At 38.8% G+C, this 15,640-nt stretch overlaps 1 protein-coding gene across 7 annotated transcripts in view; it reads right to left on the bottom strand.

Annotated features, from left to right (window-relative positions):
• Xpo7 (exportin 7) overlaps positions 1–15,640 on the bottom strand; it is an 85,666-nt gene that overhangs the window by 37,088 nt on the left and 32,938 nt on the right. For 6 of the 7 annotated variants that reach the window (XM_052190984.1, XM_052190987.1, XM_052190986.1 and 3 more), the window contains exons 1-3: positions 3,903–4,014; positions 3,205–3,351; positions 491–584 (exon numbers count right to left, since the gene is read on the bottom strand). In XM_052190984.1, coding sequence (XP_052046944.1) covers positions 491–584; positions 3,205–3,351; positions 3,903–3,923 — 262 coding nt within the window. In that variant the 5' untranslated portion in view covers positions 3,924–4,014. Of the gene's footprint in view, positions 1–490; positions 585–3,204; positions 3,352–3,902; positions 4,015–15,640 lie in introns of those variants that run through there. The other variant, XM_052190985.1, reaches the window with a different exon arrangement.

Genomic DNA, 15,640 nt, shown 5'->3' with positions numbered 1-15,640 from the left:
CAAGTTAAGGCTGCTGTAAGCCTGCCCAGCTGACCGCAGGTTTGGGCAAGGGTTATCAAGATCACCAAGAATAATTTAAAGACTGTTAAGGACTTTAAAAAGTGTTTTCAAAGTCTGAGAATGCTGACATTTATAAATAGACAAGATGGACACATTTAAAATAATGATTTTCTTTTCAGAAAAAGTTACTATATAGGCTTTGAATTTTAGATTTGTTGTTATATTATCATAACAACAAATCTAAAATAAAACAGCCTTAACTGTATTCCCACATGGCTAAATAATTCCGTGAGCCTGAGGCCAGCCTATGCCACACAGGGAGGTCTTATCTCAAAAACTAATAAAAGAAAACAAAAAAGTGATAAAAAATGTGTGTTAGCAACCAAAAGGATGGCTTAGGAATCATCTGAAGTAATTGCACTGGACCCCAAACTTTGGGGGAACCCCCCCTGAATGCTAGAAACATTTAATCCCACTCTTGTGTACTCACGGATATCTATCCGCTGTTCCAACGGTAGGGGGTTGTTTGTTCGAGACACAAGCTTGGTAAGGCATGTAGCTGCCAGCAACTGGGAGTAGGACGACTGTGGGAGAGAGGGAAAGGAGAGTCAACACTGTGCTGGGCCAATCAGCACTACGGTGTTTGTTTGAGATATTTCATAACATTTCATTTTGTGACATTTCTGCAGTATAGCATTAGAATAAAAGGGAAACTTTTATTCTAGACGGAATAGCCCACTGTGATGCATAGTTCATCTTCAAACTGTATCTGTCCATCAGCACAGCTCTGGGGAGTACATATTATGGTTTTACAGTAACTTCAGATTAACTATTTCTGAGAAAAATGATGTCCTAATAATGGAATATTTTTTAAGGATTTATTTATTTATGCATGAGTACAATAATAGCTGTCTTCAGACACACCAGAAGAGGGCATCAGATTCCATTACAGATGAATGTCAGCCACCATGAAGTTGGGGGAAACTGAACTCAGGAACTCTAGAAGAGCACTCAGTGCTCTTAGCCGCTGAGCCATTTCTCCAGCGTCTAATAATAGAATATTGTCTTATTCTCCAGTGAAGCTTTTAATACATTTTGGACTTACAGTTCACAAAAACATTCCAATTGGTCATAACATACCAGGATGGATCATGTGTGGTGATCTTACATGCAACAGGAACAGATTTAGAACTAAAAAATTTAACTGCAGGTCAAGGATAATTGTCCATGAAATTAAGTCTTAAATTTCACATGCTAGTATTTTTATATAATACCAATAAGCAGAAAAGATTCTTAACACTACGAAAAAATGTTTGTGGTTTACCCCTGTAAGCTGAGGCAGAAGGGCAGCTGTGAGTTCAAGGCTAGCTAATGCTATATACACAAGACTCTATCTCAAAAACAAAATGACTAATACAACAGAAAACAAAGTTTGAAAGTGGCTTGGATATGATTTATGTTCATACACTTGGAGTTTACTGTAAAAATATAAACTAAAGTTTTTATTCATAATTTTAATAGACTTGCCAAGTCTCTGAGAAATCTGCAGATTAAATACGAGGAATCCACCACAGTTGCTTTCCTCTATCTTGTTAACGGTCACCAAAAAACCCACAGTCAACAGTTCAGAGAGTGCATGTGGGCTCTGGGAGCAAGGCACGAAAGGAAGGAGCTGGCTGTACATCTCCTAAGACACACGTTGTGCACCCGTTCACAGTCATTAAAGAAAATGCACAAATACTATGTGCAGACCTCAGTCAGACCAGTATTCTGGCATGACTTTGTAATCTTCAGATATTAAAAAAAAAAAAAAAAAAAAAGAGCTAGATCCCTGAACTTCAAAAGGATGATCTTAAACATTTATAATTTAATTATTGTATAAACATTTGGATAATGCTAATGAAAACTAAACAGTAAGTCAATTAGAATTCTATTCCTAACAAATTAGTCCTTTTACATTTTTTATATTCCTTTGGCCTAAAAGGTTATTTAGAACATAAATTATTATTACTTTAGTGGGTTTTAGAGATAGGGTCTAACTTTATAACCAAGGCTGGCCTTGAACTCATGGCAACTGCTGTGATTACAGGCATGAGCTACTCACTACCTTTGGCTTCTGAAAATTAAATACTTACAAACAAGTTTTTAAGAATACATTATTGTTCAAGATACAAAATTTGCACCATCATTTCTATTTCCAACTCTATCAGGCTCACAGTAATTATAGCTAATATTTGTACCTTTTCTTAGTTTCTTTCCTTTTGTCTGTGAAAAATATGGGTAGGTATGTCCAGAAAGTTGTCTGGGCATTAAGAAAAACAAGAACAAGCTGGGCATGGTGTTGAATGCCTTTAATCCCAGCACTTGGGAGGCAGAAGCAGGTGAGTCTCTCAGTTCAAGGACAGTCTGGTCTACAAAGTGAGTTCCAAGATAGTCAGGGTAACACAGAAAACCCTGTCTTGGGGCTGGGGTTGGGGGAGATTAAAAAATAAATAAATAAGTAAAATAAAAAAAGCAGGACTGAACTTAAGTGTATGCTATTTCATTAAGGGAGGTGATGATCCCCGCTGAAGTTGGAGTTACAGATGTTTGCAAGCTACCTGACATGGGTACTGGGAAACCAAACTCTGGGTCTTTTTCAAGTGCAGTTTGTGCTCTTAACCACTGATCCATCTCCTCAGCCTCAGTTGGAAGAGATTCTAATTCTAAACCCTAAACTTCCCAGCCAGACATGGTCACACTAAATCTTAGTCAGCACAGGAGGCCAAGGCACCAGGGGTTCAAGGTCATCTTGAGATACATAGTAAACTTGAGACAACCCTGTACTCTGCTTCAAAAAACTAACAAAAGAAAACACTTTAAAGTCATGTTTCCTTAGATCTGTTAAGTAAGCAGTAAGCAGAACTGAGGAGAAAGGATAGGAGACAGTCAAGTTTATAAAGCAAGGACTTATACCCTCCTACGGCCTGTAAAGGACAGGAGGTGACACTGAAGCATAGATAGTCCTGCATCCAGGACTATGGTGCAGAGAGAGTACATGTGTAGAGAGCTTACTGACGAGGCCCTTATCACCCTGGCTGGTATGATCGTGTTCAGAGAGACCTGAAGACTTGGGGCAGCGGCTATCCCAGTCTGTCCCTAAAGGTAGAAGCAGGGCCTTTTCCTTAACCCGGTACTCTTCAGGACTTGTTAACGCTTACGTACACTTCCTCTCTCGAGGAGCAGCTGGCACTTGCTCAGGCAATCAGGGCTGTTGGTGAATTCAACCAAGGCTTTCTCTGCCTGCAGTCGAGTGGTTGTATCTGTTGTTTCATATAACTGTTTGCACAGATTCTCTAGTTGGGCCAGGCTCTGGAAAAGAGCAGTAAGAAAAATGTCAGTCTAGGCAACTGCCTATCTAGTGTCCTCTACTTTAAAATTCCTGGACAAAGTCAACCATGCTCAGTGAAGCAAGAACTTGCCACGGACGGTCCCAGCCCGGAACTGCCACTCACCAGAAGCTAAGGAGCCTTTATTTAATAACCACACGCACCTCTCTTTATTTGAAGCAGAAAACAAAATGACAGAATACTTAAAAAAATGTCTATACAGTTGAGTCATTAACTTGGGAAATAAGTGGTATATGTTCTCTTGCAAATATTTACCTCCTAAATTCTGCCAAAAAAAAAAAATTCCAACAAAAATTCAAAACTTTTTAATTTTGTCGCTAGTGTAAAAGCACCACTAGGGGAAATGCTGCTAAAACCAAGCACATAAAACACAATTTAAATGCAACACAGTTCTTTACTTGGTCTTAAAATATTTTCCTTCTGGGTAACAGTTGCTAGTTTGCAGCCACCTATATGGATAAAGACATTACCTCTGAAAAGCTTCTAGAGAGCATTGGAGAATATAGTACACACCTTTCTCCCTGAGTCGCGCATGTCTCAAGTGCAGCACACTCTTCTGATGTGTTTAAATTCTTGCTTCAGTTCCACATTTAAAGTGAGAGGTCAAAATAAATTCAACCCTAGCATCTGCTTACTTGGAGATAAGGCAAGGGAAACGCCCCCAAACAAACCCGTCTCTCCAAATCTTGAACCTGTTCCAGAGAGGCAGGAAGAGTATGGGTGTGTGGTTTGGTTACACCCCCAAAGGGATGCAAACAAATCTACTTCTAGTCAACATGTGTTCAAAGCAAAGGCAAAAAGAACTAGTTAAATTTATATTTAATCCACACATCTGTTAGTCTTTAAGGAATGGTTTGGACTTTAAGAACTTTCAACAGTAGTAAGCAAGGCTTGGGTTCAGTAGTTTCAAGAATCTTGTTATTAGAAGTGACCATTCTGACAAGAATAAAAATAGTGATAATGAAACAAGCTGTGGAAATTGCTTGTAATGTATTACATGCCTGCCTAATGCTTTTTATGCAGTGACTTTTAGTCATGACTTCCAGAAGGCAGGAAAGCCCTTAAGGTAGAAGTCCTATTTTATTCAACATGATTAATAAATTCCCACCATTAAGTAAAAGGCAACAAAGATAGATACCATCAGCGCCACTCCAGAAAAATCCTCAAAACATAAAACACCATCGAACAGAGAAATCTGTAGCTGTGAAACCAAATTTCAAGTGTGAAGTTCTGTGAGAACTACCTGATTCACCCATTCTACATGGCTTACAAACACAGAAATACAGGAGAAACCTAACTATATATATATCCCACCAAACTCCCTATGTACACCATGCTGGCCTTGAATTTACAGAGATCCACCTACCTCTGCTTCCCAAATGTGATTAAATACGTGTGCCTCCATATTTGGCTAACCCCTACATTTTTGAACCAAGGATTAAGTTTTCTTCACAAGGTTTTGTTTCAACATCAGACTTCTCATGTAATTTCCTCATGTAAAATGACTGACTCCCTTACAACAAAAGGAACAAATTTATTTAAAATAGGCAATAGGGACAACATCAAGAAGACACCATAGCTCAACAGGAAAGCTTGGCTTTAAATCTGATATTAGGAAATCCTATCAACTGCCTGAGTTTCACAGTGTACACAGGGGTTTCCAACAACCCTTTAGATAGAGAAGGAGTACAATGACACTCCTTAAGGTCTGGCCAGTCTGTTCCTTCTGGGATGGCTAAGCATTCCTTATTACCAAATCCTATATACAGGTCATGCATGGTAGGGCTTTAGCTGCTGTTTTGATTTGCTAGTTTAGCAGACAAAACATACTGATGAGTAGAACTGGTAATGTATTCTCAGCTCATGAAACAAGACTGTTTCAAAACAAGAAAACAAACCTGACCTTACACAGCCTGACCTTATGATATTGTTCCTCCCTCCCTCCCTCCCTCCCTCTCTCTCTCTCTCTCTCTCTCTCTCTCTCTCTCTCTCTCTCTCTCTCTCTCTCTCACACACACACACACACACACACACCAGATATGAAAGTATACTTTCTGTTCCGACAACTGTCATGCCTATAGTTCAGAGCAGCTTCTACCTGGTGCCACCAAAAAAGGCACATTCACAAATGGAAGGGGATCTTTAAATAGTAAAGTATTGCTTTATTACAAGAAACTCAGACTATTAGCCCCCAAGCTTAGAACCAGACTAATTTTGCCAGTAGCTACAATGATGTTAAAACCAAAACCAAAACAACCCGACACACATTCTTGTGTACATACATATAAAATAGAGCCAATCACCTTTGATATTTATTTATTGTGACATGGTTCTGCCATGTAGCTTGTGTAACCTCAAACTTGCCACACAGCTCATGCTGGCCGGAAATCATCATCTTCTGACTGTTAAGCCTATGGAAGCTAGTATGACAGGCGTGTGCCACAATGCCTGGCTCACCATGCATTCTTTACCAGCAATGTTATAACATACTCAACTTAGATAAATAAAATGCAGCTCAATTATTCACATTTCAACATAAGACTGTTGTAGAGACTATAGACCTCACAATATGATGATTTAGCTGAAGAGTTGGTTCTAATTAAGGATAATAATTATGTTTGTACATTGGATACTATATTACCTCATAGAGCAGGGATTAGCTTGGAATCTATCTTGGTTTGTATACTATTGTTTTTCAAATTACCTAATAGTCAAATTAGCCCCACTGCTTAAAAAATCTCCTTGGGCGATTTCCACACACAGACTAGGATCCTTGCTTTTTTGGAAGGGCTCAATCCTTTCCCATGAGTTAAATACAAGTGGTGAAATGGAAATGAGCACAGCCCATGGATCAGCTGAGCAGGGATCTGAGAGTGTGCCCTTTGACTTGCTGGCTGATCACGTGAAGTGACAGAAGCCACCATGATATTACAAAATGAAGGTGTAGGACCCAAGTCCCAATGGGAAAACAAATACAAACAAACCAAACAACCAATTACCCAACCAAAACCAGAGAGTATTCACTAACTTAGTGGATGAACTTTCATAGTTAGGATGTTTCAACTAAAAAAAAAAAAAAAAAAAAAAAAAATCAGGTCATGCCCAACCCAGTGAGATCCTCCTCACTGGCATTCTGCATACTGAAAAAACATTAGTGTGAGGGATATTAGAAGATAAGATACTGAACTTTGCCAGAAAATGGGGGTATAAGGACCTGGAAGGTAAATCTGATGTACAAGGGTATACTTAGAAAAAGAATATAATGAAGAAGGAATCTTATTGTTAATAATAAGTATCTAACCATTACAGATAATAACTAAAGAACTCTCAAAAACTGAGTGGAAATTATTATTCATAGGCTAAAAGAACAAATGATGGCCACCAAGATGGCAGGTAAAGGTGCTTGCCATGTAAGACGTTGCTGATGTACATTACGACAAGGCTGCTTACTCTAGGACAGCTAAGCATCTTTCACTACTAAACTCATAGGGCAAGCCCAGAATCCAAAATGGAAGAAAAGAAAGGATTCCACAAAGATGTCTTCTGACCTCAACACACCCACTACGGCATTTGTACACACACACACACACACACACACACACACACACACGCAAGGAGGGGGAGAGAGTTCACGAGCAAGTCAGCGCCAGCCCCCCACCCCCAGAGAAAACAAACAGCCAAGTAGAGTATATTATCATTTGTATATTAACTTATATAAGAAAATGTGGATGAATCTAAAGTTAGTTACCACTGAGAAGTAAGATTATGGGAGACTTCAAATTTCTATAACTTGAGAAATTTAAGGGTTCACCTTTTAAAACTATATTAGAGAGAGAGTGTGTGTGTGTGTGTGTGTGTGTGTGTACGAACTTGCTATGGCTGGAGCGTGAGGACAATTTGTAGGCCTCTCCTTCCACAACATGGGATCCAGTTATTGAACTCAGGATGTCAGGTCAGGCTTGGTAATAAGGCCTCTGCCTGCTGAGCCATCCTGCCTGCCCTTGATTTTTTTTTTTTTTTTAACAGAGAAAAATTTCTGTGTAGCTTTTACTGGCCTGGAACTCAATATGCAGACCAGGCTGGCCACAAACTCATCTCTGCCACTGGGGTGCTGGAATTATAGGAGCAAGTCACTATACTTTTATAACTTAAATTAAATAAATTATTTTTATTTATGTGTATGTGTGTGCACCTGAGTTTATGAGTATCATGTGTATGTGGGTGCTCATGTAGGCCAAAAGGTATTGGATTCACTGAAAGTGGAGTTACAGAGAGTTGTAAGGTACTGAGAATTGAACTTGGGTCCTCTCGAAGAGCATTAAGTGCTCTTAACCACTGAGCCATCTCTTCAGTCTTATTATTTTAAGAAATATTTTATTTTTAATTGTGTGTATATGTGTGTATCTGTGCATGTGAATGCAGGTGTTCAAACACCAAAGTGGGCTTTCGATCCTTTAGAGCTGGAGTTAGAGGCTGTTATAAGCCACCCTATGTGGATGCTGGGAACCAAACTCCAGCCTTTTGTAACAACAGTATGGAGTCTTTACTTTTGGTTTTTTTGAGACACAGTTTCTATGTGTAGTCCTGGCTGACCTGTCTCTGTAGACCAGGCTAACCCTCATATTCAGAGATTGGCGTGCCTCTGCCTCCCAAGTGCTGGGTTCAAAGGAGCATGCCACCACACCCCATACAGTAAGCTTTCTTAAGCTGCAGGCATCTCTTCAGCACCCATGATAAGGTTTATAATACTCTATATAAGCAGGAAAAAAGTATTACTTTTAGTTATTTAAAGTCAGTTCAAATTTCTTTCTTTCTTCCTTCCTCCCTCCCTCCCTCCCTCCCTCCCTCCCTCTCTCTCTCTCTCTTTCTTTCTTTCCTTCTCTCATTCCTTCCTTCCTTCTCTCTCCCCCCTTCTCTTTCTTTCTTGTTTTTAGAAATCAACTCCTTTAGAAATTATAAGTAATGGTCTTATATATTTAATTTGGCTAGCCTGAAACTTGCAACAATCCTCCTGCATCTGCTTCCAGTTATGGGATTACAAGCATGTACCATCATACCTGGCAGCAATGATTTATTAATAGCAATCAGAATTTATAAAGCCAGAAAAGTCAGAGTCTATTCCAGAAGTTAATGAAAAATTGTATTTGTAAGTAGTTTCTATTTTGTCCTAAATATTGGGTTTTGTTTTGTGTGAGCCTGACTTATAACTCGATCTCTCAATTACTGAGATTAAAGATATGTACCACCAAGCCTGACAAATACTGGTAGTTTAATAATTTGTTTATTTTTATTTTATGTGCATATTGCCTGCATGTATGTCTTTGTGAAGGTGTCGGGTCCCCTGCAACTAGAGTTATAGATAGGTGTGAGCCACCAGGGGGTTGCTGGGATTTGAACTCAGGGTCTCTGGAAGAGCAGTCAGTACTCTTAACCACTGAGTCATCTCTCCAGCTCCAATATCGGTAGTTTAAATGATTAAAAAAAGAAGAAGAAAAAGAAAAATCCATTTAAAGTCTTCTCCTATTTATAATGTTATTGAAAGGTAATCTTTTGGGGCCAAAGTCAGCTTGGTTAATTTGGTTTGTTTACATATTTACTAGTCAGTCTCGACAGCAGGAAAAATTACCCTGCTCTCTGAATGTTTACACATGCAAATTCTTTAAAAATGTTTAAGAAAAATGTTTATGAAACCAGTGTACAAAATACATTAATATGTATTTTAGAGGTAGCAAAGGTTCATAATCTCTGGCATCTCCAGAATTTAGTTCAAATCACAAAGATATTCTTTAGAATGGTTAAAATGGAAAAGCCAAGATCACTGTTGGGCTGTAGTTCAAACAGATTCACATACTGTTGGTCAGTTCTGAGCTGACTCACAGACGTCAGAACCTGGTAGGGTCTATTCAAGCTAAACTTATGTGCAAGTGGTTCCCAAATGGAATGCCAAATTCCCATTAATAAATATTTTGCTTCCTACTCTAAGTGCAGAATACCCAGGGATGCCTACTTTATATTTACTGAGCTGTTTATAATTTGTGCAGCCTTTTGATGTACAGACAAATGACACAGCTCTTCCCAATTCTCCAGGTATTATTCTGCCCATTTTCCTCTGATGTTAACTAGTGAGATGGACATCAATGTCCTGAAACTACACTGGAAACTATTTACATTAACACATGCCTTTGGAACTAGGCCTCCTGCTATTTGCTTAGCAAATAACTAAGGCAAGGTTTCTGGATGTGTTTGGGGACATCCTACTTTTAAGAGTACTGAGAGGGTAACATTTTTTGGCTGCAGGTGCGGTGTAATGTCTACTGACTTAAAGCAAGATAAAATGCACACTTCAGTGACTGATACTGCTCTGCAGAGGGCTGTGTGTATTAGATAAGGATAGCAAATGTGCCACCATGTGAGACTGCAAAATACCATATGAACTCAAAATATGAATCAATCTTACATAATAAACACACATGATCTTTGAAATGTGGGTAATATATAGCCAAATGTTAACAGATTATTTTATGAAGTAAGCAGACTGACTATTCGAACATTTAATGTTCTTTTTGATTATATATTTAACCCATCAGCATTCATTTAATCTGTCACTAGAAGCTGACTTAGGTTCCTTGTCACAGTGACAAACAATATAGAGGCCCACAAGTTACAGCATTTAGATGTATTTGCAAATAGAGGTTTCACACAAACAGCTTGAAATAACAGACATTTCTTATTTTGGCCTCAAGATGTAGCTTTAAAGTTTGACAAAATTGTTGAACAAAATCTGGTTTTCCAGCTTTCCACAAAAAGTTAGGTTGGAAAACCCTGGTTCTTTATTTTGTAGTGTCATTAGACAGATGTTGCCAAGAAGGAAATTCTTTTAGGGACCTGGCTCTTTCCTTGTGTCCTACAACAAACTCTCACTCTAGTGGTTCACTCCAGGAAGACTGGTGTAATGATCCTGATCGATTCTAAATGTACCATAAACTTTGGCTAAGCTCTGCTATTAACACTGCCAAATTTTGAGTTAACACTGCTATTAACTCTGCCAAAATTTGCCAATATAATCCTTTGAACAGAGGGCTATAAAACTTAGGTAGAGAAGAGTAATTCTAAATGTAAAGCAGCCTAGATACTGATCTTGTAAATGTGTTACTCTGGGCCAGTTAATTACAGGATCTCATTTCCTGTAGAAATGAGCAGATTTTATTATATGAATGTCTGTTTTTTGGAGATAGGGTCTCACTGCATAGTTCTGGCTATGCTGAAACTTACTATGTAGACCAGGCTGTCTCGGAACTTAAGAGAAGCAGCTGCCTCTGCCTCTCTGTGATGGGATTGAAGGCATAAGTCACTATGCCTGGCTTATCCTTCTACTTTTAATAAGACAAGAAAATTGAAGTGGTTATGAGAACAACAATTAGGACCCCCCCCCCCCCCTTTTTTAAAGAGTGAATTATAGGCCGGGCGGTGGTGGTACAAGCCTTTAAGCCCAGCACTTGGGAGGCAGAGGCAGGCGGATTTCTGAGTTTGAGGCTGGCCTGATCTACAGAGTGAGTTCCAGGATAGCCAGAGCTACACAGAGAAACCCTGTCTCAAAAAACAAAAAAACAAAACAAAACAAAACAAAAAAAGAGTGAATTATAGGCGGGGGAGTTGGACTCAAAAAAGTGCTTGTATCTGAGTTTAAATTTCTGTTAGGGGTTAAAAAAGCTGGGCATGGTGGCATATGCTTAAAACTTCAGTGCTGAGAGGCTGAGACAAGTGGATCCCAGAAACTGCAAGTCAGCCAGCCCAGTTTAAACAGTGAACTCCTTGGTTCCAGTAAGGCCCTTCTCAAAACACCCAAGATGGACAGCTCTTGAAGAATATACCCGGCGTTGACCTTTGACTTCCATAAGGAGTGAATTACATTTATTCTATTCTATTAGCTGAGGATAGAGAAGGAAAGAGAATGTATTTGAAATCATCTTAATTTCTCCTTCTTTTAAACAGAAGTCACACCTACTTCATAAGGTGTTCCAGAAGCTGCCATAAGGCTGTAAAAACCAATATATATAATATATAATATATAATATATATACACACATTAAATAAATATAATAATATATACATATATACATATACATACATACATACATACATACATACTGGTTATCACTAGAGGAGCCTTTACATTTGCTTGCATATAAATGTACATAAAATCTGCAATGGTTCTACTAAAGGGATAAATGTCTTTTTCCTATGGAGCTAGAGGAATTGAGGACAAAGGTTCTTACTCTTTATGAATTCTGTTCTTCTGAACTCATTTACTTGCTAAAACATATTTATAGCCCACTAATCTATACTCACTCACAGTTCTCTAAGTCATTGGACATACACAGGGAAAGGCCAGAATTGCCTTTTTTGTGTTTTATTTAATACTATGTTTTGGGCTTTCACTTTTTGAAGTTTTGTGCTTCTTATTGATGATTTCACTGTTGAAAATGGCCCTCAAACACAGTGCTCAAGGGGTAGTTTTTAATTAGTGCTCCTGTGTTTATGAAGGCTGTGATGTGCTTTATGAAGAAATTGTATGTGTTCAAATAAAGTTCTGTTGAGGCATGAATTATATAGTGCTCTTGGCCAAGGGTTTTCAATGTTAATGTGTCAATAATAAATACTAAATAATATGTCTTTAAATAGAAGCCAGCCTGACTGGATGATTAAAATGTGTCCAAAGGTTGGCAGGAACCTAACCCTGTATTTGTCCTAGGAGAAATATTCCAGAAGCTGCCAAGTCAGTGTCCCCAGTCATTTTATTCAGCATAATTGCAGGAAATAATGAGGCTATAATACAGTTGTGTTTCTGACCTCATAGTTGATCAAATAGGAATTTACTTTTTCTATTTGTATAACTTTTATATTAATGTCTATAATGTAGTTCAAATTCTTGGACCATTATTTTAAGTGTTTGCTTTAACTGCTGTTGCTGCTACTACTAGCGCGCGCACGCACACACACACACACACACACACACACACACACACACACAGTCTTACTAAGCACTAATACAAACACTGAATGAAAAAGACAAGAGTATGTCTGGCACACAGTAGGAGAACATGTCTTAGATAGGTAACGCTAAATTCTTAAGAAAAGTTCTAAAGCGACGTTGGGTTAAAATTGTGATTGTGCACACATTAATTTTACTCTTCCCTAAACTCAACTAAAACAAGTAAAAAGATTAGTGAGGGAAAAAAAAGATGTCAACTCAACCAAACAAGGATAGGAAAGAGAGGACTTTCAAGTCCAGAAATGTCAGCAGTAACGGATTTAAATGGTCTAAGATTTTGGTCTAAGATTTTGTTTTCTCCTTTATCCAGCAGGTTGTATCCTCCTTTATCTTGATTTATAATGCATGCTCAGAGGAGAGTGAAGTGGCTGGCCCCCCAAAAAGTACAGGCAAGCTTTTAAAAAGTCAGATACGTAGCTATTCTCTCTTACTCTATGGTTCTAAATGCTTCTTTATAAGTATGGGAGACAGAGAGACAATACACTTGAGGACATGCACTGTATATACCAAGCAGGCTCACAACTGGTTGCTTTCACATGGAGTACGACTGAGTCTCTCCTCATCATTCTGGTGGACAGACCCCACTCTTCAGGCAGGAGCTTGGACAAATTTCCCCTTCAAATACTGAGTGTTGAAGATATCCTGACATGGACACAACAAATGCACATGGAGAGCTCTACTGACACCCAAGCTCACTTACCTCATCCTATGAGCTCCCCATTAGTTTCAGAATGGACTCTTCATCTTGATTATGAACAATTAATTAAGGATAAGCAGCAATCTGCAGAAGACCTTAGTTTAGAAAGCAGAGCTAAACAATAAACAAGAACAAGAACCAACTGAGAACAAACAGAAACTAAGCAGGAAAGGTTGAGAAGAAAGGGAAAGGGATGACCTCACCAGATTTAAAACAATAATAAACCATGACTGTGAAATACTAGGATGTAAGGGGAGAAGAGACACTGAAGAGATCTTAGAAAATAAAAATATGGCAGCAGAGAAAGAGGTTGGTAATAAAGGAACAAAAAGCCTAAGACAGAAAATCAGAGCAAAGTTATGAGAAGGAGCAGTGAGTCTAGGTTCTTGTAACATCCAGGTAATAGGAGTTACAGACAGAACAGAGATGGGAAAGAACTTCTCAGCAGAGTAATTTCAAAGGCTTTCTCAGAACTCAAGAACAGCAGACTGGAAAGGTCCATTGTAATGGATGTGCCCAGTGTAATGGATGAAAAGCAGCCTATATCCAAGAGCCCCGAGTACAAACGGAAACAATGGTATACGGCTCAGCACGGAAAGCCACCTGCTCTCAAGCCTGGATGGCCTGAATTCAATCTATGAGAACCACATGGACTGGAAGTCTAAAACTGATTTCTCAATTGTCCTCTGACCTCCACATGTGTGTTGTGGTACATATGTATACACATAGGGCAAATACAAATCAATAAAAGAATCTGATGGCGCTTGCCATCATAAAAACACTAGTGACCACAGAAGAAGCTCCAATAACAATGCCTTCAGATAACTGAAGAGAAATGATCTTCAACCAGGAAGGCTCTACTTAGGCAGAGTGAAGGCTGAACAAAGGGACATGCAAAGTTACACTAATTTCTCTATGTTCCTCCTTTCTAGGAACTGCTTAAGAAAGTGCTTCACTTAAACAGGGGGAATCCTTAAGAAGGTATGAGAAATGCAAGATAGGCCAAGAATACCAAAGAGTCCCAAGGAGACAACTGTGAGCTGGCTGCAGAGAGCAGTCATATAAAAGCAAAATAGTTTAAGGGGAAGTCATGCTTAGTCATCTAGCACTTTCAATCCCTGACTGAAGACAGAATATTTGAGGAGGGGGTGAATTCTCACTTTAAGCTTTCACCTAAGTGTAGGGATTTCTAACCTTCTGACATTGCAATATACACAGCAGAGGTTAGCCATTACTGCTTAATCCATGTTAAAGTTTAGTTCATAGAAAGAAAGCAGCCAGGCTGGTAACCCCAAAACCCAAGAAACACCCTCCACCAAACCCACAAATGAAAATATATAAGCAAAAGATCAATAATCCTTCACCCAAAAGCCAAACAAAGCAAAATGAAACAAAAACTCTAATACAATTTCATTTGTGTTGGTCAACAACGACTGAGCGCAGGGCCTGCCCTGAGAAGTGATTTAATAGACCCAGTGAGACTGTTGGAGAAAGAGTGATTTTTCTATTGCTAGTAGGTATCAACTCAACAAAGGTTCTTGGTCAGGGGTTGGAGCCCATGTCTATTTTCCCTTCTCAGTTTCTCCGTTCTGGTACCCACTTGGTTTGAATCTCCACAGCCCCCCCCCCCCCCCACCTCGTGTGTGTGTGTGTGTGTGTGTGTGTGTGTGTGTGTGTGTGTTTGCTTTATAAATGGTGTTCTAATAAGGAAAACAAAAAACAAACAAACAAAAACCCCCACTAGTGTTTGTTACCTTCACTTCCTTCTTCATAAAAGCCACCAAGCTGTCTCTCTAATGTTGTTTTATAAAACTTGATTCTGTCATATTAACAGCATTGAAAGGCCAAAAACAATGTACACCGCTATGAAAATAGCAAGGTAAAAAAAGAAATATGTACGGCAAGCAGGTCACCCCAAGAAAGTAAGCAGACCTAGTTATTTGGGAGCACAAACCTGCAGTTTAAAACAGCCACATGTAAATACACGTTATCTGCTATTTTAGCATTTGTTATGGTTTGGTCCCCATATCTCATGTACTTGGTCGTCAACTGGAAACACTGGTTTGGGAAGTTATGGAACACTGTAGACAAGGCCTCAATGTTATAAGGCCGCAGAAGCTTATGATTAGAGGCTGAAGTCTTAGTTCTTGCCAAGAGATGTGAACCAGACATTAAATGTTCTACCACCAAAGCGCAGCGATTATTCCACCGCCACACCATCCTATTCCTTAAACTGTGAGACAAATAAGTACTTCTTCTTTTAAGTTGCTTTTTCCAAGTATTCTATAACAGCAACAAGAATATAACTAACAAACCATTCCCCTAAAAACTGTGTTTCTATAAGCAGGACTATATAGGAAGAACAATCAATCCTCCCAACAGTTCAACATTTCTGTTAACATGTCACCCCATAACTCTAACAAGTTAAACTGGTGTGATACTATGTAGATATTATCAGATTTTAAAGAAATGTAATAGTGATCTTTATTATGTAGCAAGAAT

This window comes from Apodemus sylvaticus, chromosome 8, assembly GCF_947179515.1.
Source record: "Apodemus sylvaticus chromosome 8, mApoSyl1.1, whole genome shotgun sequence".
In the NCBI taxonomy this organism is placed as follows: Eukaryota; Metazoa; Chordata; class Mammalia; order Rodentia; family Muridae; genus Apodemus; species Apodemus sylvaticus.
The sequence above is the reverse complement of the archived record's forward strand: the minus strand, read 5'-3'. Positions and strand labels throughout refer to the sequence as shown.